The 22,298-nt window shown below is 40.9% G+C and overlaps 1 protein-coding gene across 3 annotated transcripts in view; it reads left to right on the forward strand.

Moving 5' to 3' along the window:
- Positions 1-22,298, forward strand: part of myo16 (myosin XVI) — a 391,172-nt gene that overhangs the window by 48,124 nt on the left and 320,750 nt on the right. For 2 of the 3 annotated variants that reach the window (XM_087987876.1, XM_087987875.1), the window contains one exon: positions 17,399-17,469. In XM_087987876.1, the coding sequence (XP_087844002.1) occupies positions 17,399-17,469 (71 nt within the window). Of the gene's footprint in view, positions 1-7,431; positions 7,571-17,398; positions 17,470-22,298 lie in introns of those variants that run through there. The other variant, XM_087987877.1, reaches the window with a different exon arrangement.

Genomic DNA, 22,298 nt, shown 5'->3' on the forward strand with positions numbered 1-22,298 from the left:
TTACTCTTACAGATATCAGAGATCTCCTTACATATTTGCTCGTTGGTTTCTACTGACTATTGGACAGGACTATGGTATGATTCCATCATGGTAATTCTTATTTCTAAATTCCACTCATATAGATTCACTGAAAAATCCCTCAGAAATAGCCTGTCTATGTACAGCAGTAACGTTTTCTCTAATCAAAAACACCACTCCCCTCTTCTCTTGCTTCTCTTTCTATCCTTCCTAAAGCACATAAACCTGGAACATTGGGCTGCCAGTCCTGTCCTTCCCTCAGTTATGTTTCTGTGGTAGTTATGATATTCCCATGTTCACAAAGCATGACCTGAGTTCATCTGTCTTACCTGTCAGAACTCCTGCATTGAAATAAATGCCGGTTAATTCTTCAGCATTACCTCATTTTCTGATGTGCTCTTACCTGCTACTTTGTCTAATTAACTTCATTTTTTTTAACTTCCAAACCATCCTCAGCTTTCTCTCTATTCTCACTACTGCTTGGAACCCCCTAAGCCCTCTCCCTCCATATTAGTTTAAAGGCTCCTGAGTCGTGTTACCTGACTGTACCTGCATTGTGACCATCTCTTGAAAGCTACTAACCATCACACTGCTGGTAAAATCTTTGTGGGGAATTAAAGGTCAAACCTTTTTTCCAGCATATGGCTGAAGTTAGGATGTCAGAGGCCTGAGCTTAGATATTCCCCAAACCTTTGCCTTGATGGTCATGTAAGGAAGGTGAAAGGGTTTGCTTTCAAAGGGCCAATTGGGAATTTAATTGCCAACCTGGAACTTAGCTTAGATCTTGCTCAAAGTTGAAGCTAGTGGTACAGCTCACCCTGGAGTTAAGAAAGAATCTGCTGGGCAGCTGTGGATGTTTAGGCCATATGAGACGGTGTATTAAAGCCGTTATGTTTTTCCTGGGTCTCCTATGGCATTGTGCATTGAGCCCAAACGTTTAGTTTTCATATACAAGTGTACAAATAGACCCATAATTTCGGGGGTCAAAAAATCTCTAATTTTTCAGATACGTCCTGCTCGTTTGTGATTGGATTTGGCAGGAACCTTCCACTTACACTGCTTTACAATTGCTCTTTTCTCATGCACTCGTCCGAAATACTGTATATAGTCTGGGTCAGTGTCCCTGATTGCAGCACCACGGCCAGCGACCACTGGGACATTAAACTAGGTTTTCTGAACATTCTCATACAGCCGACTACTCTGTTCTTTGTTTTTAACATTAAGAAATAACTTGTATTTTTGTCAGCACATTCTGATTAGATCTGGGAAGATATAGATGGCATGTGTATGATAAGTTGTGGGGGAGGTTGATTTAGAAGCCATCCACCTCCTAGACTAACTTCTTAATAAGGAGAAAGTGAGGACTGCAGACGCTGGAGATCAAAAAGTGTGGCGCTGGAAAAGCACAGCCAGTCAGGCAGCAGGAGAGTTGATGTTTTGAGTATAAGTTCTTCATCACTCTAGCTTTTTAATAATCTAACTTTTCCTGGTTAGCTATTAATCGCCGTAGAACCTCCCAAATTCTCTGAATTTCAATGGAAACTTCCAGATGGATGCTTCCAAATAAAGAGGAATTTTCTGATGGAATCTTCAATTTCCCAGGCATTTTACTTTGAGTCTGTGATGTCATGGTCCCATTGTGCAACTGCCAGGCATGCTACAGAAATAATTATCGACCTGACCATCAGAAAATCCAGGCATTCTCATTATCAGCAGTGTAGCTGTTCACAAGAACCCCTCAACATGCCCTACGAAAAGGCCCTGGGCTGGATTCCAGTCTGTGTGGAGTTTGCACATTCTCTGCTTGGATTTCATCTGGGTGGTTCAGTTTTCTCCCACATTCCACAATGTGCACTGTAGGTGGATTAGCCATGGGATATGCAGGATTACAGGGACAGGATAGGGATGGGGTCTGGGTGGGATGCTCTTCGGAGGCTCAGACTTGATGAGCTAAATAGTCTGTTTCCACATGGTACGATTCTATGATTCTTTTCAACGATTCTGCTTTCCTGGTCTGAGCGCACTGTATATCAGCTCTGCTGTGCTGTGTTATATCATTGTTGACCTTTTTTTTATTTGGTCTCCCTCCACTGTTTATGCCCCGCAATTACTTCTGATCCTGTTCTTGCTACAGATCTCAGATGTTGGGATACCACCTTCCTGGTCTCTCTATCACTGCTGCAGGACAACTGCAGCCTTCTGTGCTGATCTGACTTGTTTCCTCTCAGCACACATGCACTACTATTATAGTAATAGAGACCGTATATCATCTTATCATTCTAGCATGTGTAACATCTGAATTGCATGACCTGTTGTTACACAGATAAAATCAGCAGGTGTTCTCTTTACAGCAAACACCAATAAAGCAGTAATGAGATGGATTGATTAATTGAATTATGTTAATGTTGGTGAGTGACTCAGCATTGTTGAGCTGGACACCTGGAGAATTCTGTGCCCTTCAACTGGTCTCAAGTGTTCTTCAGTATCTACTTGAGCGAGCAGTCAAGTTAATATGACATCTGAAGGGCAATACCTAGGGTAGTGCAATACATATCTAATACTGCATGGCAGTGTTGGTTTTCATTAGAGGCTGAAACGCTGGGGTGAAATTTGAAGTCATAACCTTCCAACTCTGTGAGAGCAATATTTATGAAGTTAGTCATTAAACATGTATCAGTCATTTTAATGAATAATATTAATGTTGATCTGTTACAATAAATCTCAACATCTGCTTTTGTACTTCTCCCCTCTTTTTTTTAAACTAAGTTTGACTTGAGTCTTTACTGCCAATAAAAATTGGATTTAAAAACTACTGTTTTTAAAAAGTTTAAAGCATCAGGTTATCTTGCTCTCTTTTTGTTTACTTGCCATCAGTGACGGAGATGAGTCATTTACATTTTTTGAAGTGGCAACAGAATAAAATAATTTTTCTGTCAAATAAAGATCTTAATTTTTAAAAGCTAGTAAAGGCAGTCCCAGAACAATTAAAAGTTTCACTTTTTTTATTGTTAAAGATTTATAATTTGAGCACTTTATTGTTTATAGCAAATCACAATATGTTCAATTTACTCCCGGCTAGCAAAATGGCATGTATTGTTCATCCTAATTTTCCTTAAGTGGTGGTGCGCTTTTTTTTTTGAGGCTCTGTAATCCTTATCATTTGATGTTAAATAGGAAATTGAAGAATTTTGAACAAGCATCATTTGAGGAAACAGCTTTTCATGTTTAAGAAGGATGAATTGAGGCTTGGAAGTCAGGTGTTCCTGACATCTTGCTGCTCTTGCATTTTCAGTTGTAAAGGTTTCAGAATTGAGAGTACTTTGTGGTAACTTTCGTGGTATCCTGCAGTGACACACACACACACATGGATGAAGTATATAAAATCCACTGCCAGGAGTATCAATTGAATGGAATTCTTTTAGTAGCTGATACTGGATTTCCTGATATTGTTGTGGATACACACACTCAGATGATTCTTAAATGTTCCAGCACTTAAATGTTAGACTAAATTTCCACGACCACAGAGAGCCACTGTACCATTTCAGACATTAGAGAAGTTGTCCAAAATCGGAAGTCTTGCCCTCAAACCTGACCTTTCTCATTTTCACTGGGTTGGTATTGAGGGCAGGCTGTACTAGATTAATTAAATGCAAATCCACAATCAGCTACCTGAAGTTAAATTAGGTTTTGGAATTCCTGAATCAATACACTGGAATCCCTTAGCTTACATTGAATGACAAAGAAGATCGAGGCTCAGTAAAGAACTCATTACTAATTTCTCAAGGCAAATACTTATTTGAGTTCCGACAGATGGGAGGAAATCTAATTACGGTACCTAAGATGCTCAAGGGGATTGACAAAGTAGACATGGAGATGTTTTTTCTCATGGGGCAATCTAGAACAAGAGGTCATGGTTTGAGGTTAAGGGATAGCAAATTTAAAGTGGATGAGGAATTACTTCTCTCAAAGGATCATCAATTTAGGGGTGGCACAGTGGCTCAGTGATTAGCACTGCTGTCTCACAGCGCCAGTGACCTGGGTTCGATTCCAGCCTTGGGTAACTGTCTGTGTGGAGTTTGCACATTCTCTCCAAGACTGCATGGGTGCTGTGGTTTCCTCTCAAAATCCAAAGACATGCAGGGGTGAATTGGCCATGTTAAATTACCCATAGTGTTTGGGTACATTAGAGAGAAATGGGTCTGGGTAGGTTACTCTTCGGAGGGTCAGTGTGGACTTGTTGGGCAGAAGGGCCTGTTTCCACCCTGTAGGGAATCTAATCTAATCTATGGAATTCACTACCATAGACTTCAGGATCATGAATAAATTTAAGAAGGAGACATTCAAATTTTTAGTTAGTAATTGGTTAAAGGGTTTTGGAGACTGAGCAGGAAACTGGAGTTGAGGCTGAGATGGGATCAGCCATGATCATATTGAATTGCGGAGCAAGCTTGGGCTACTCCTGCTCCTAATTCTCATGCAAACAGGATAAGCAATCATTGTGGCTTTGCAAGCAATCCAGGAACAAATAATCGCATTATGATTTGCTATGTATTAAATATGCAAAGCTCAAATGATAAATCTATAACAACTATCATAAACAGCAAGCATTTTAATCAAGAACTTATACAATCAACCAGACTAACATTTTAAATTTCAGGTCTTTGCTTGACTAAAAAATCATTTTATTCAGCTGTCCCTTTAATAAATGTAACTGGTTCTTATCTCCATAACACATGTGTAGAAAGACAGCAAGATAACTTTAAATAGCTTAAACTTTTAAAAATAGCAGGGGACCAACATAGACACAATGCAGCTTTAATTAGTAATCCAGAGTATGAGCATTACACCAGATAAGAGATAGGATGTTTTCAGTGATCTTCTTTTTGATCGACAAGCTACCCCACTGAAGAGGTGAGGTCTTGCTCAGGACACAGTCCCAGGGAACTTTGAGTTGGAAGTAAGGAATCTTATTACAGCTGGGAGGTCCTGATGCCCTTTTAAATAGTTAACTGTAGATAAGCTTGTGCATAAATCCTTTGGAATTGTCCAATTTGTTAAGAGGTATCAAGGAGTGTACTTTTTTGTTGAATGAGTCCTTTTCCTCAAAGTGTATACTTTGATGTAGAACTTTAGTTTACAGAATTTGTATTTGTTTACCTGTGTGATTTTGTATTGGTATAATGGAGGTAACTTGGCATGATAGGTGAAAGAGAAAAGGATGGTAGGTGTAATCAGGCATTAGGTTAGCATAGGGGTATGAGTGGCTATGGGGAATGAGTATATCAGTGAAGAATGCGAAAGAGATTATGAGGAGCCATGGTGACTGTGTGAAATGCATTTAGTGGCATAGAGCCATATGCATCGGGCATTGAGATATTTGTTGAGAGTGAGGGCTGCAAGAATGTTTTATGTTTAATTTCTGGTTAATTATAATTTTTGGTTACAGTGTTGGAGCCCAGAGACTGGCTTTCTGTCCAGCCCAGTCTCTACAGCTCTTCCTGAGTCACCTGGTCTAGTTCCCACTCCAACCAAACTCTGGACTGGAAATAGGGAGTGCAGGTGGCCATTTCTCAAGATTGACTTGACAGAGCTGTGATTTTTCCCAGCTCTGTTCACACAACCCCAGGAATGAAAATCTGGGAAACTTGTCAATGGTAAAGGGGCTTGAATAGTCCAGGAGTTGAACCAATAACAGTTAAACATCGTTTCTGCTCTGACCTTACGAAGTATTGATGTGGTTAGTCCAGTTAAACTCCTAGCCAGAATAGTGGTGTCCCCAGAATATTGATAAAATGGTACTTGGTAATGGTAATGCTGATAAACATCAAAAGGAGGTGGTTGGCCCTTTTCATGTTGAAGATGAATTAAGGGCTACGGGGAGAATGCGAGTAAGTGGAGTTGAAATGCCCATCAGCCATGATTGAATGGCGGAGTGGACTCGATGGGCCGAATGGCCCTACTTCCGCTCCTATGTCTTATGGTCTTTTGGTCTTAAGATGATCATCGCTGGGTACTTGTGTTTTGATGTGTTGGTCCAAGCCTGAATGTTGCCAATGTATGCTGGAATGAGCTTATTTATTGTCACAGCAGGTCAGGCAATATCCGAGGAGCAGGAGAATCAACGTTTCGGGCATAAGCTCTTCATCAGGAATGAGTCCTGATGAAGGGCTTATGCCTGAAATGTCGATTTCTCCTGCTCCTTGGATGCTGCCTGATTTGTTGTGCTTTTTCAGCGCCACATCCTTGACTCTGATCTCCAGCAGCTGCAGTCCTCACTTTCTCCTTATTTATTGTCAGACATTCTTTGAATTTTCCCTGCAAAATTGTCAGAAAACAGTAAGCTAGTGACTACCATCTACCAGGAGAAAGTGAGGACTGCAGATGCTGGAGATCAGAGCTGAAAATGTGTTGCTGGAAAAGCGCAACAGGTCAGGCAGCATCCAAGGAGCAGGAGAATCGACATTTCAGGCATAAGCCCTTCTTCAGGAACATCTAACAGTTGACATTATCTCTCATCCTGCCTGGATCACACCATTGGTGGTTTTTATTGGCACCTTTGAAGATGGGATGATGCCTCCCACAAAGAAGCCTTCTTTTAAAAATGTCAATAGTTAGGGGAAGTTTTACCTTCAGCTGAAAACCATTTTGGTTCTCTGGCCAGCTGAAGGCTGGTAGATCAGAGCTGGAGCAGAAGCTGCCAGTCGAGACGTATTTTGTATTTTTCTTTGTGGGGCCAGTGGGAACGAGAGCAAGGCATTTGAGGAACCCATAAAACCAGACTCCCCAGAGAGACCACTAACCACCAATTGACTGCTTAAGTTTCCCCAAGCTTGCATCTGCAGATGAACAGAACCTGCAGCTAAATTCACCGTGGCCTCATTCTGTCACAGGGGAGAAACTGACTGGTCTGCTTTCCTGCCGAGACTGCACTGGGGGTTAGAATCAACCGTGTCACTTTGCTTCTCACCATTAAGTTTATTATGTTAGAATATTAATTGACATTAGTAGTCATTCAACATTATTCTTTTAAAGATTTAAAACAAATTAACATTTCCAGCGTCTTCTCTCTCTTCTTTCTACCTAAACTCCCAACATACATAGAGAAAACTTTGGCACTTCCCTACATTGAAATCAGCAAAACTGTTAGCTCAACTGGATCAGTTGCATTCAAGCTGTTCGTTTGGACCTTTGCCAAGTGACAGCTTATTTTTTTTCATTACAGCCTTGTGTGCGTGGTATAAATGCAGACATTAGAAGCTGCTAAGTACATAAGCACTTCCATTCACTTTCGGTGTATATTTTAGAAGTGTCTTCATGCATCAGTCTGCTTCACAAAAGATGTGTAAGGCAGTGAATAATTATCAGTGATGGGGGAGCCAGAATTCTGTCATTGTGTAATAAATCCCAGGTGAAGAGAAAGCTATGGGGATGGAGGGTGGTGCAATTCAAAAGGAGAGGAGAAAAGATGTGTCACATCAGTCATTGTTTTGTGAGAGGAGAGCAAGCATCGGACTTTAAACCTTGTAGATATTAGAAGGAAGGAACGTTTCTGGTAAGGAAAAGGCTATTGTTTTTAGCATGGCCCTTCAATAATTTAATACAAGTTTGGTTAGCTTGTTTGTATCTGAAATTTCGTACACTGTCGAATAATCAGATATTCAATCATTAATTGGCAATTGCATGAAATTCTTTTTGAAGAAATGCCTGGCAATTTTCAAAAGTACAGCCTGAGTTCCAGCCCTGGAAGGCTTAGGAGGAATATTTTCTTTTCTATTTTAATGTTATATCTCCATGTTACCCATTTTCTCATTTATTTTGAAACATGTGAAGGTAACTATTTCAGTTGCTTTGCATTCACTAATTAATATAATTGTTGGCATCGTGTGAATAATGGTATAACGAACAGGTGATGGAGTTGTCCGGGAGTACGGTGGTTCAGCTGTTTAGGAGAAGTGGGTATGAGCATCAATGGGGTAAGGAATGTTTCCGTTACCTATTATGGGGTCTTCGTTGTCTGTGTGTGTGGTTAGTGCTTTAGTTGAATGCCTGTGGGAGGAGTGTCGGTTGACGATGGAGGCTAGGGATGGGTGATATTGTTATGGACCAGACCAAACCCCTTCAAAATATATTGAGAAGTCAGCCTAGATCCCAACATTTTTTTTATTTTCAAAGGCAAGTGTAAGAAATTGCACTCTAGGTGCAATTTGATTGGTCAAACTTCCAGCTTGAAGCAAAACACACTTTCTTCTTAATCTATTGTTAAAATACATATAAAAGAAAGAAGAATTAGAATAACTTTATTGGAAAACTGAACAAAATAATAGATTATTTAACGACTAAACAGGAACTGTTCCAACATAGTAATATCCCATGAACACACCCTTGATAAAGGCATATTCACTAAAATACATTGTCTCACATGCAGTTCTCCAGTCAAGAAGGAAAGAATATAAAGAGAAAACTCAGAGAGAGAGAGAGAGAGAGAGAGAGAGAGAAAAAACCTGGAGCAATTTTATGTAGGAGGGAGTGATGTATTGCAGCTTCCAAACCCCAACAGCTACAGGAAGTTAAACTAAAATCCTGGTTCTTTGGGAGCTTGACCCCACCCCTTCATGCTGCTTCTATTGTTCTAACTTAAAAAAAACCCTAAGGCCTCAAAAGCTGTTTATTGCATTAGTTAAACAGGCCATGTATTATCTGTGTCTCAACCTCTCTTCATAAAACAAAATAGGACACAATACACTTCTTAAAGCCATCATATCATCACACTATCAATGTGGTGCTTGGCAGAGGTGGTTCAGTGTGAGTGATTATGGCATCAGGTTTATCATTAGTCAGGGGTTAGGGCAGGTTAGTACCTATCTAGTTAAATAATTCAGAACCCTTTGTGATTTCTGACTGTAACTCAAAGTTGAGGATATTTTCAGAGGGTCCCAGATGCCTATGATTTAAACTTAAATTGTCAGAAATGTAAACACCTTTAAATTTCTGACAATTACAGCACAGTCAGTACAAAAAGGCTTCTGAGAGAAGCTGATGTGTTTCTTTCAGGTGTGCCTGGTCTCACTCTTCAGAAGAAGAGATTGTCTTTTGGATTTTCAACATCAGTTGGTATTTTAGTTTTGATTCCATTGGGGGTGCATGTCTTGCGCTGTTGTGGATATGAATGGGATCTTTCTCACATTGTAGGTAACGTAAATGTGGATATGAATGGGATCTTTCTCACATTGTAGGTAATGTAAATCTCTGCCCTATGTTCTGCAGACGGGTATAACATGTTTTTCTCTATCAACTTCCCTTTGCTTTCCTTTTGAAAAGTGCCACAAAATCATTGTTTAGCCCTGGCAATGTCAGATAGCAAGAGAGGTAAATCGAAAGAGACAGGTAAGCACTCGGGACAGAGCAAAGAGGATTTCTTACAGAGCTAGCTAAAAGATGATGGAAAGGGGAGGAATTCAAAGCAAGCTTAACGAAGGGAAAAAAAATCAAACTGAAAGCTCAGACAGTATTGATTTAGAAAACCGCTAAGTGGTGGAAAAAATTAAATGTACTATCTCCAATATATTTTTACAAGACAAACACAGCTAATTCAGATGTGAGTAATTTGGATTCCTGATGTGAATCAAAGGTCCGTTGTATGCAGGAGACCATTATATCTAATATGCTTATGCTGCCTCATTGAAAGAGCCATCCAACTTGCCTACTCTTCCCCTTAAAGCCCTAGCAGCACTGTGAAATTGGTAAATGATTGTGAATCACTGACATAGAACTCTCCATTATTTAAAATTCTATCCCCCTTATGAAACTACCCCTATACACACATGCATATCGACACTGAAAAAACAAATGATATGGGTGGGAGGATGGATAGTTTAATGATCCCTATGCTCAAAGTTCACTGAATGATCCTCTGGCTTTCCAGTAGCTGTTTCTCAATTGTCCTTCAGGTACTTTCTCTTGCTTTCAGGAAGAGTAGTGGGACCGGTTCACAATTATAAAGTTTCTGATTACTACATAAAATCTATAGCTGATAGCAGCTGATGAGGGCAACTAAATTGGCGTTCTTCAGCCTTAAGTTTTTATTGCAGAGAAAAGAACACCACCTTCCTCTCCTAGCAGTCTGATGCTTTCTGACTAAACACTCACACCCTCAATCTAAGGCAGCTTCAGCATCGCCATCCAGACTGCTTCAGAAACCCAACAGTGCAGCCTGCAGCAGACAAAAGGCCTGATGTTTGCAAATGCAAGTGGCATGACATTCATTCAGTATCAGGGAAAGGATATCTCTCCCTGCTCTCCATTTTGTTTGGGGGCACGGGCGAGTGTTTCTGTCGGCCAGGGAAAAATAAGAGACAATCCTTTCCCTGTCTCTAATAAACGTGAGACTGCTTGCATGGGAGTAGTGTAGTAATGTCCCTACATCTGGACCAGAAAGCCACCTGTTTTAGAAATGTGCAATAACATCTCTGAACAAGTTGACTAGAACATAGAACAGAGCTGAAAATGTGTTGCTGGAAAAGCGCAGCAGGTCAGGCAGTATCCAAAGAGCAAGAGAATCGACGTTTCGGGCAAGAGCCCTTCTTCAGGCTCATGCCCGAAACGTCGATTCTCCTGCTCCTTGGATGCTGCCTGACCTGCTGCGCTTTTCCAGCAACACATTTTCAGCTCTGATCTCCAGCGTCTGCAGTCCTCACTTTCTCCTAGAACATAGAACAGTACAGCACAGTACAGGCCCTTTGGTCCTCGATGTTGTGCCGATGTTTTATCCTACTCTAAGGTCAAACTAACCTACATGCCCTTTGATTTACTGTCATCCATGTGCTTATCCAAGAGTTGCTTAAATATCCCTAACGTATCTGACTGTACTACCACTGCTGGCATTCCATGCACCCACCTCTGTGTAAAGAATCTATCTCTGATATCTCCCCTAAACCTTCCTCCAATCACCTTAAAGTTATGCCCCCTCATGATAGTCATTTCTGCCCTGGGAAAAAGTCTCCAGCTATCGATTCTATCTAGGTGTCTCTTGTATACCATTATCAAGTCACCTCTCATTCTTCTTCGCTCCAATGAGGAAAAACCTAGCTCCCTCAACCTTTCTTCATAAACCATGACCTCCAGTCCTAATAAATCTCCTCTGCACCCTGTCTAAAGCTTCCACAGCCTTCCTATAATGAGGCGACCGGAACTGAACGCAATATTCCAAGTGTGATCTAACCTGGCTCTATAGAGCTGCAGCATAACCTCACGGCTCTTAAACTCAATCCCCCGCTAATGAAAGCCAACACACCATATACCTTCTTAACAATCCTATCATCATAGGTGGCAACTTTGAGGGATCTATGGATGTATACCCCACACTGCCAAGAATCCTGCCTTTGACCCTGCAATCTGCATTCAAATTTGACTTTCCAAAATAAGTCACTTCACATTTTTCTGGGTTGAACTCCATCTGCCACTTCTCAGCCCAGTTCTGAATCCTGTCAATGTCTCGTTACAACTTATAACTGCCCTGCACACTATCCACCACTCCACCAACTGTGTGTCATTGGCAAACGTACTAACTCACCCTTTTGCTTCCTCATCCAAGTCATTTATAAAAATCACAAAGGTCAGAAGTCTCAGAACAGATCCCTGTGGAACACCACTGGTCACCAAGCCCAGGGCTGATACTTTCTACCTACCACCACCCTCGGTCTTCTATGGGCCAGTCAATTCTGTATCCAGACAGCCAAATTTCCTTGTTTCCCTTGCCTTCTTACATTCTGAATGACCTACCATGGGGAACCTTATCAAATGCCCTGCTAAAATCCATATGCACTACAACCACTGCTCTACATTCATCAATGTGTTTTGTCACATCCTCAAAGAATTCAATAAGGCTTAGATTAGATTTAGATTTAGATTACTTACAGTGTGGAAACAGGCCCTTCGGCCCAACAAGTCCACACCGCCCCGCCGAAGCGCAACCCACCCATGCTCCTACATCTACCCCTTACCTAACACTACGGGCAATTTAGCATGGCCAATTCACCTGACCTGCACATCTTTGGACTGTGGGAGGAAACCGGAGCACCCGGAGGAAACCCACGCAGACACGGGGAGAATGTGCAAACTCCACACAGTCAGTTGCCTGAGGCGGGAATTGAACCCGGGTCTCTGGCTTGTGAGGCATGACCTGCCCCTCACAAAACCATGCTGATGATCTCTACTCAAGCTATGCTTTTTGAAATATTCATAACTTCTGTGTCTCAGAATCTTCTCCTCTAATTTGCTGATCACCGATATAAAACTGACCAGTCTATAATTCACAGGGTTATCCCTATTCCCTTTCTTAAACAGGGAAATAACATTTGTCACCCTCCAATCATCTGGCACTACATCATCTGGCACACATGCAAACATCATCACCAAATACTAACAAGAAACTTATTCCTTTGATTTCATCTGCCTTCTATGAATAAAAGTTTGGATATTTTTTTCACAGAAACTGGCAAGACTCAGTTCATAAGTTATCGGTTTTGAGATGTTACCTTATAATCATGAGCTTTTAGGGTCAGAAAATAGTTCATAGAGATGTACGGCATGGAAACAGACCCTTCGGTCCAACCTGTCCATGCCGATCCAGATATCCCAACCCAATCTAGTCCCACCTGCCAACACCTGGCCCATATCCCTCCAAACCCTTCCTATTCATATACCCATCCAAATGCCTCTTAAATGTTGCAATTGTACCAGCCTCCACCACATCCTCTGGCTGCTCATTCCACACACGTATCACCCTCTGCATGAAAGAGTTGCCCCTTAGGTCTCTTTTATATCTTTCCCCTCTTACCCTAAACCTATGCCCTCTAGTTCTGGACTCCCTCACCCCAGGGAAAAGACTTTGTCTATTTATCCTATCCGTGCCCCTCATAATTTTGTATACCTCTACAAGGTCACCCCTCAGCCTCCAACGTTCCAGGGAAAACAGACCCAGCCTGTTCAGCCTCTCCCTATAGCTCAAATGTTCCAACCCTGGCAACATCCTTGTAAATCTTTTCTGAACACTTTCAAGTTTCACAACATCTTTCCGATAGGAAGGAGACCAGAACTGCACACAATATTCCAACAACGGCCTAACCAATGTCCTGTGCAACCGCAACATGACCTCCCAACTCCTGTACTCAATACTCTGATCAATAAAGGAAAGCATACCAAATGCCTTCTTCACTATCCTATCTACCTGTGACTCCACTTTCAAGGAGCTATGAACCTGCACTCCTAGGTCTCTTTTGTTCAGCAACACTCCCTAGGACCTTACCATTAAGTGTATACCATTTAAAAAGGCCATTTGGCGATTTGTCTCTCTGCCTCTTCTCTTGTAGAGTAACTGGGCTAATCTCATTTCATTGCCCTTTATCGTAGTCTTATAAATGTTTTCTTCTCTGAGACTTATCCAGTTCCCTTTGGAAAGCTATGATTGACATCTGCCTCTACCACAATCTTGTGTATTAAACTGCAGGCCTGAACCAAGCACTGTATAAAAAGTGCTTCCTTTTTCTTATCATCATTCACCTTAAGACAATGTCCTTTAGTTCTTAACTCTTTTACTAATGGAAATAGTTCTTTCCTGTCAACTTTGTCCAAAAGCCTCACTTAAACACTTCTATCAAATCCAAACATTCTGTTCTCTAAAGGTGAACAATCCTGGCTTCTTCAACCTTTTTATGGAATTGTAGTCCATCATTTCTGGAGCCATTTTTGTAACTCTTCTCTCCACCCTCACTAATGCCTTTACATTCTTCCCAAATCAGTGCACGCTGGTTCACCATAATCTCTCTGTTTTTGTAAGTAATACGCCTGTTTGGAAAACAGAACCACTCTATCAACCTTCCCTACCTCCGTTACCCAAATGCACACATACATACCAGGTACACTCACTGCACCTACTTTAAAGTTGCACGTTTTCTTTGATACTACTTTTCCAGGTTCACCCCACTAAAATACATTACTTCATATTTCCTTGCATTAAATTTCATCTGTCACATGTCCACCCATCCTGCTAATCTACCTATGCCCTCATGAAAGCTGGGACTGTTCTCACAATGCACAATACATCCATGTTTTACCTTCTGTACAAATTTTGAAATTGACCCTTTAACTCCAAATTCGTGGACATTAAGTGGTCATATGAAAATATGACTGCAGTAATAAGTGGCAGGAGTCGACCATTGAATCTGCTCCCAATTCAATACAATCATGGCTGATCTGTTTGAGACCTCTATTTCGTACTAGAACCTACCCCCATAACCCTTGACTCACTTGTTGGTCAAAAATCTGTTTACATCTAACTGAAAAATATTCTCTAAATCTCCTTCCACTGCTGACTAGGGAAGAACGTTCTAAAGGCTGTCAAACCTCAAAGAAAAAAGTTCTCTTCGTCTCCATAACTTATTTTTAGGATGTTTCCTCTAGTTGTTATTCTTAACTCCAAATGATTTAAGGTATAGATAAAGTTGCTATAGTCCATGAAGATTATAGGGCTGCTTTCTCATGAGAGAGAGATGGCTGGTGCTGGTTTAACCTTAGGGTCACCATGCCTCAGGTGAGGGGGAGAGGTTGAAAAGAAAAGTCCTTCATGGTAACCTCAATGAGTGAAGCAATTAACCCAATGCTGTTGGAATCACTCTTCATCACACACTAACCCACTCTTCAGTGATATAAATCAAGTTTGTCCAACATTCCCTCTTAACATAATACCCCCAATCCCATCTCATATTTCAGCTTTCTCAGAGCTTTTTTTTAAAGTATTTAAATCTTTTTTTAAATGAGGAGACCAAAATTGTACATAACACTCCAGATGTGATTTTACCAATATTCCATAAAACTATAGTAATACTTCCCTACTTGTATATTCCATTCCTTTTGCAATAAACATAACATCTAGCTTACCTCCCTCATCATTTACTGTACTTCTATCCTAATTATATTTGACTCATGTATCAGGACACCCAATCTCTTTCTTCAGAATAACCATCCAATTCACTTTTCAAAGGCCTCTGAACCTCAACTTTATGCAATCTCTCTTCATTTAAGAAGTTTTTGACTTTTCTTATTACTAACCTGGATGAGTTCACATTTACCTACACTATACTCCATCTGCCAATTTATTTTTTACCCTATTCACTCAATCTGTTATATCTTCTTGCCGAATCCATGTTTCCTCTTCACAAATTATTTTCCAACTATATTTATCATCAGAAAATTTAGCAAACATACATTTGGTCATCATCCAAGTCACTGATGTAAATTGTGAATAGTTGAGGCCGCAACACTGCTTTCTGGTGCACTCCATTGATTGTATCTTGCCAACCTGAAATGACTCCACTTATGCCTTTTGTTTTCCATTAGCTCGCAAATCCATGCTATAAGATTACCTCCTACACTGAGCTCTTAGTTTGTGTCGTAACCTTTTGATGTGGCACCTTGTCAATTATCCTCTGGAATCTCAGTACAGCTTAAATTATATACAGATTCCTCTTTATCTGCATTGCTTGATATTTCCTTTGAAATTATTTCACTTTCACAAAACTATGTTAATTCTGTCTGAGTGTATTGCAATTTTATACATTTCCACCACATCCTCCTTTAATAAAAGATTCCAGCATTTTCCCTTTGACAGATGCTTCTCTGCTATCTTGAATTCACATTCACTATATTGTAATTTGATGGGAAATTTTAGAATCTAGGGAATTTGGGAAATTTAAACCAATACATCTATCTCAGCAGGCACTGACTTTGAGACCCTAGGATGCAGTCCACCAGGAGTTGGGAACTTGGCAGCTTTTCATTCTAATGATTTTCAGTGTTTTCTCTCATCAATCTCTTTCCTTATTCACAATGCGATTCACAATTATTTCTGGAATTTTATTTGTACCCTGGTACTGATCTGTAAAAATCCCATTTTGATAAATAACTGTTCACTATTCTCTACTTCTCTATTCCTATTACTCATCCATGGGCTTTAATTTTGTTGACACATGGCCCTCTGTCAAATAGCCTTTGGGAAGTCTATGAGCAATGTATTGTCCATAGCAGCCTCATCAAACCTCTCTGTTACCTCATCGAAAAATTCCATCAAGTTAATTAAAGATAATTTATTTGTGTTGGCTTTTCTTGATTAATCCACATTACTCTAACTGACCGTTAAACTGGGAAGTCATTATCATTTCCTACCATTTGACATTTAATTATTATTTTTATACTTGAAGTAAGAATCATTGAATATATCAGTAAGACTTATACCATTCAAATGAATGAATTCTAAACATGTTTAGCATGTCAGTATTAATTAGCCATGATGTAGAGGCGCCAGTGTTGGACTGGGGTGGACAAAGTTAAAAATCATACTGTACCAGGTTATATCCAAAAGTTTGAGGAGAAAGTGAGGTCTGCAGATGCTGGAGATCAGAGCTGAAAATGTGTTGCTGGAAAAGCGCAGCAGGTCAGGCAGCATCAAGGGAACAGGAGAATCGACGTTTCGGGCATAAGCCCTTCTTCAGGAATGAGGAAAGTTTGTCCAGCAGGCTAAGATAAAAGGTAGGGAGGAGGGACTTGGGGGAGGGCCGTCGGAAATGTGATAGGTGGAAAGAGGTCAAGGTGAGGGTGATAGGTCAGACTGGGGTGGGGGCGGAGAGGTCGGGAAGAAGATTGCAGGTTAGGAAGGCGGTGCTGAATTCGATGGATTAGACTGAGACAAGGTGGGGGGAGGGGAAATGAGGAAACTGGTGAAATCCGAGTTCATCCCTTGTGGTTGGAGGGTTCCTAGGCGGAAGATGAGGCACTCTTCCTCCAATCGTCGTTTTGTTGTGGTCTGGCGATGGAGGAGTCCAAAGACCTGCATATCCTTGGTGGAGTGGGAGGGGGAATTGAAATGTTGAGCCACAGGGTGGTTGGGTTGGTTGGTCCGGGTGTCCCAGAGGTGTTCTCTGAAACGCTCCGCAAGTAGCTGGCCTGTCTCCCCAATATAGAGGAGGCCACATCGGGTGCAGAGGATACAATAGATGTGTGTGGAGGTGCAGGTGAATCTGTGGCGGATATGGAAGTTTCCTTTGGGGCCTTGGAGGGAGGTGAGGGGGGAGGTGTGGGCACAAGTCTTGCACCTCCTGCGGTTGCAGGGGAAGGTGCCGGGAGTGGAGGTTGGGTTGGTGGGGGGTGTGGACCTGACGAGGGAGTCACGGAGGGACTATATCCAAAACTTTGTACTTCCAAATAAACCTGTTGGACTATAACCTGATTTCATGTGATTTTTAATATTAATTAGATCACTGTTTACATTTATGGTGGTGAGAGACACTTTTCCTGTGCTAACGTTTTGTTACTTTTATTGTCAATACAGTGTTGAAGGTGCTGAAGGAAGGTGCTGACCCCAATACATTGATCTCCTCAGGAGGCTCACTGCTGCATCTGGTAAGAGCTATGACAGTGTGCCATTACTCATTAACTGCTATGTTGTTAAAAAATGAGGATGATTACAAGGTGACAGAATTTTTGATAGCAGACCTTAAGAAGGTGGGGAACAAAGTATCTCACTCCTTAGCATAAGGTAAGTAATTAAAAATAATTGATTGGAAAGTAATTGTTGGATTTTGAGGGTTAGAATGATTTATCTTTCACTTTTTAGATTTATATGACTGTCAATATCACTTTTTAGATTTTAGTGCTTGACGTGGATTTTGATTTAGCTCCAACACTCCTGGACCACCTTAAATCTACAGCTTGGAATTTTATATCGTCCTCCAGTCACCCAAAATATTAAGTACAGTGTTTGCTGAACAGAATCTGCTCTTTATAGGTTATAGTGGAAAAGTTTTCAATAATATTCAACTTATAGAAGTTGCAGAATGTGAGAACATTGAGCATAGAACATAGGAAAGTTGAGCACAGAACAGGCCCTTAGGCCCACGATTTTTTTGCCGAGGATTAATCCTAATGTAAAATAAAATAACTTTACCTATGCACCCCTCAATTCACTGCTGTCCATGTGCATGTCCAGCAGCTGCTTAAATGTCCCTAATGACTCTGCTTCCACCACCACCAGTGGCAACACATTCCATGCACTTACAACTCTCTGCGTAAAGAGCCTACCTCTGACGTTTCCTCTATACCTTCCTTCTAATGTCTTAAAACTATGACCCCTCGCCCCAGTCAATCCTGCCCTGGGGAAAAGTCTCTGGCTACTGACTCTATCCATGCCTCTCATTACCATATATAAAGGTGAGGATAACCAGGAAATCAGAAGAGTATTTGTATGAATGAGTAAGTAGATAAACTTTCAGGGAAAAGCTTCCTTAACAAAGTGATTGATGGAAGCAGTTGTAAACTTTGGTAGAGATTGATCAATTAAATCACAATACAAACGCTCATCCAAACAGGAGACATGACTCCTATATGTTTTATATATTTCATCTATGCAGAAATAATACACCAGATTATATGTAAGAATTTTATTTAAAATACTTTAAAATGTCTATTCCATGCTTCAGCTCCAAAATCCAACTCTTTCTACAGTTTTGTTTACTTTTCTGAGTCCATTTCAAAGCTTAATGAATCCAGCGCAAAGAGCATCAGTAGCAGACACATCCCCAAATTCTAATGTGGAACATCTGAACAACTAAACACTACAAGGACCTGCACACACAAGTTCAATTTCCCAAAGGGTCATCCCCATACTGTTGCAAAAGTCAGGACTGCAGATGCTGGAGATTAGAGTCGAGAGTGTGGTGCTGGAAAAGCACAGCAGGCCAGGCAGCAACCGTGGAACAAGAGAATTGACGTTTCAGGTAAAAGCCCTTTCCTGATGAAGGGCTTGTGCCTGAAACATTGATTCTCCTGCTCCTCGGATGCTGCCTGACCTGCTGTGCTTTTCCAGCACCACACTTTCGACCCTATGCTGTTGTGCTTAGCATGAGGATGAAACACTTCTTCTTTTTGTGGTTTCTGTCCTGCCATGGAATTCTCATGGAAGATCTTGCATGCCTTTGGAAGCATTCCTGAGTTTTTGATGTGGTGCTTTTAAGTGAACAAGCAACAAGCAAATAATATATTGATAGTTCAGAGAAACAAAGGAGAAACAAAGTCAATGATTTTTGTCTTGTGCTTGTCAAGGCTAGGATGTAGGAAGTCAGATTTGGAAAGGGAACGCCAATCTACGCAGCATGAGAAGAAGATGCTGGTTCGTTGGTTTGTCATTGGTCTAGTGATACTGCAGGAACTATCAATCATAGCTCTCAAACCACACAGGAAGACCTTTTAGTTAAGATGACACCGTGGGAATATAACAATCTCAGTGACCCCTTGTCCAATGAAAAAAAACTGTAATGCATGTAGGAGTTCCCGTGTTCACAAACACAGCTTTTAGCTTGTAGAGATGCTCCACACAATGAGCCTAACTGATAATTTTAATTATTTTTTGATGTAATTCTCTGCATGTTCTAGATTACTTAACAAAGTTCATCCAATCGCAGAACCATGTCCAATTTTGGATGTAGTAGTCTGCGGCTTATAAGCATAGACTGATTTAAAAACATCTGATATGTTATCCCAGTGAATGGTCAATCGTAGGGGAGTTCAAAACTAAAGAGCATAATTTTAAGATTAGCAGAGAAAGTTTTAAAAGGGACCTGAGGAGCAGCCTTTTCTCACAGGCTGGTTCGCAAGTGGAATGAACTGTCAGAAGCAGTGATGAATGCAGGTACAATCCTAACACTTAAAAGACATTTGGACAGATACATGAATCAGCAAGATTTGGAGGGAGACGGGTCAAATGCAGGGGAATGGGACTAATTTAGTTTGGGAAACCAGTCAGCATGGATGATTTAGACCAAAGGGTCTGTTTCTGTGTTGCATAACTCTAAATCCGAGGCAGACTGGATCATAGACCTTTCCATGTGTTTGCACAATACGCAACAAGTGATGATGAGATCCAAGTAGCCATTATCTTGCAAGGTAGTTTTGATATGCCCTATCTTCACATCGAGCTTACAGGGTGAGCAGATGTCCTGGGCCAATAAGATTTTGCCAATAAGATTGATCTTGTTGTGCAGAATTGTAGGAATCCCAATGTATATTGATCATGTATGCAACGTGCATATTGTAACGTAGGCTTTCCGCAGATTTCGCAACAATTTGAGGACAAGAAGCTTATTGATCTGCTTCATTTCGATGGTAAATTTGAGTGCAGGATAGAAATTAAGTTCTGGAAAAAAAATTTTTGGAGCTGCAGATTTGAACATCGCAAGTATGTCTACTTATCAAAAATGTGCAAGTGGCCAAGGTAGTCATCATTCCATCTAAAAAGCACTTATCACAGCAACTAGTAAAGATGTTCCTGAGCTGGGAGTAAAGTACATGGCAACACCTACTGTTCAATGAACTGCAAGATTACAATTGCACGTGCTAGAAGCTACACATGTTAACAAATAGGACCCATGTAGGCAAAAGGAATTCAAACATACATTGCACCCTTTTCATTGGGAGAGGTGTCATGGAAACTCCCAATATCTCTTGCATTCACAGGGCAACATTCTGACTAACCAGACTTATTTTCTGGTCTCAGAATTAAGATTGACATTTAACTGCTCTTGGTTCATCTCTGTGTTAATCAGCAGCCTCTTCTCACACTGCAAAATTGGTGTTTCTTTGCAAGTCTAGTTTCTAGCATCCTACTCCCAATGAATGCAAGATCAAAAGCTTTGACTTTTAGTGGTGTCCAGGGAAATTATCAGTTAAACTATTGTCAAATCTACTCACAAAATTTTAATTGTAAAATGTTTTGCTACATAAAATACTAATTTAACTTTACAAAGTGACAATAATAATTCTGAGGGTTGAATTTTCAATAACATTTTTATTTCAGAAGAACATAGAGTCATATAGAGTCCTACAGCAGAGAGATAGGCTCTTTGGTCCTAACTGTTGCGTGCTGACCAAAATGTCCATCCACACGAACCCCTTTCCCTGCACTTGGCTCATGTCCTTCTAAACATTTCTCATCCATGTATTTGCTCAAATACTTTTTAAATGTTGATAATGTACCCACCTCCTGCTGGCAGCTCATTCCACATGCATACGAACCTCTGAAAAAAAGTTGCCCCTCAGGTCCCCTTTTATTCTTTCCCTCTAACTTTAAACTGATGCACTCTAGTCCTTGAATTTCCAATCCTGGGAAAAACACTGAGTGCATTCAACCCATCCATGCCTCTCATGACCTTACACACTTCTATAAGATACTTCCTAGGTCCCCTATGCTCCAAACAAAAAAGTCCTACCTTGTCAAACCTCTTGTCCAGACCCTTGAGTTATGGAAACACCTTTTTCAATTTTTTCTGCACTCTTTCCAGCTCCATAACATCCTTCCGATAACAATGTGACCAAAACTAAACATAAGACTCTAAGTGCAGTCTCACCAACATCCTGTATAACTGCAGCATCACTTCCCAACTTCTATACTTCTAGACTGGTGAAGGGCAGTATTCCAACAGCCTTCTTCACTGCCCTGTCTACTTGCGACTCCATTTTCAGAGAACTGTGCATATGAACTCCAAAGCTCGTCTGTTCCACTACACTCCTTAAGGCCCTGCCATTCACCATGAAACTCCTACTTTGATTTGACTTTCCAAACTGCAAGCCCTTACACTTATCTATATTAAACTCCATTTGCCATTTCTCAGCCCATTTCCCCAGCTGATCAAGGTCCTGCTGCAATTTCTGATAACCTTCCTCACTCTCCATGATACCTTATTTTAGTGTCGTTTGAAAATTTAATAATCATGCTTTGTACAGTTGTCTAATAGATTATTCTTTCTGAAATGAGGGATACAAATGGGTCAATGCAAAAATTATATCAATCTCCAGTTTAAAATCCAAAGTTGTTAATGACTGCTTTCAAAACACGGTGGCACAGTGGTTAGCATTGCTGCCTCACAGCACCAGAGACCCGGGTTCAATTCCCGCCTCAGGCGACTCTCTGTGTGGAGTTTGCACATTCTCCCCATGTCTGCGTGGGTTTCCTCCGGGTGCTCCGGTTTCCTCCCACAGTCCAAAAATGTGCAGATTAGGTGAATTGGCCAGGCTAAATTGCCCGTAGTGTTAGGTGAAGGGGTAAATATAGGGGAATGGGTCTGGGTGGGTTACGCTTCGGCAGGTCGGTGTGGACTTGTTGGGCCGAAGGGCCTGTTTTCACACTGTAAGTAATCTAAACTAACACAGGCATGATTCATGAATATGGTACTTTTAAC

Source organism: Chiloscyllium plagiosum, unplaced genomic scaffold, assembly GCF_037043375.1.
Source record: "Chiloscyllium plagiosum isolate Xiang-an unplaced genomic scaffold, Cpla_swu_hap1 HiC_scaffold_6, whole genome shotgun sequence".
Classification (NCBI taxonomy): Eukaryota; Metazoa; Chordata; class Chondrichthyes; order Orectolobiformes; family Hemiscylliidae; genus Chiloscyllium; species Chiloscyllium plagiosum.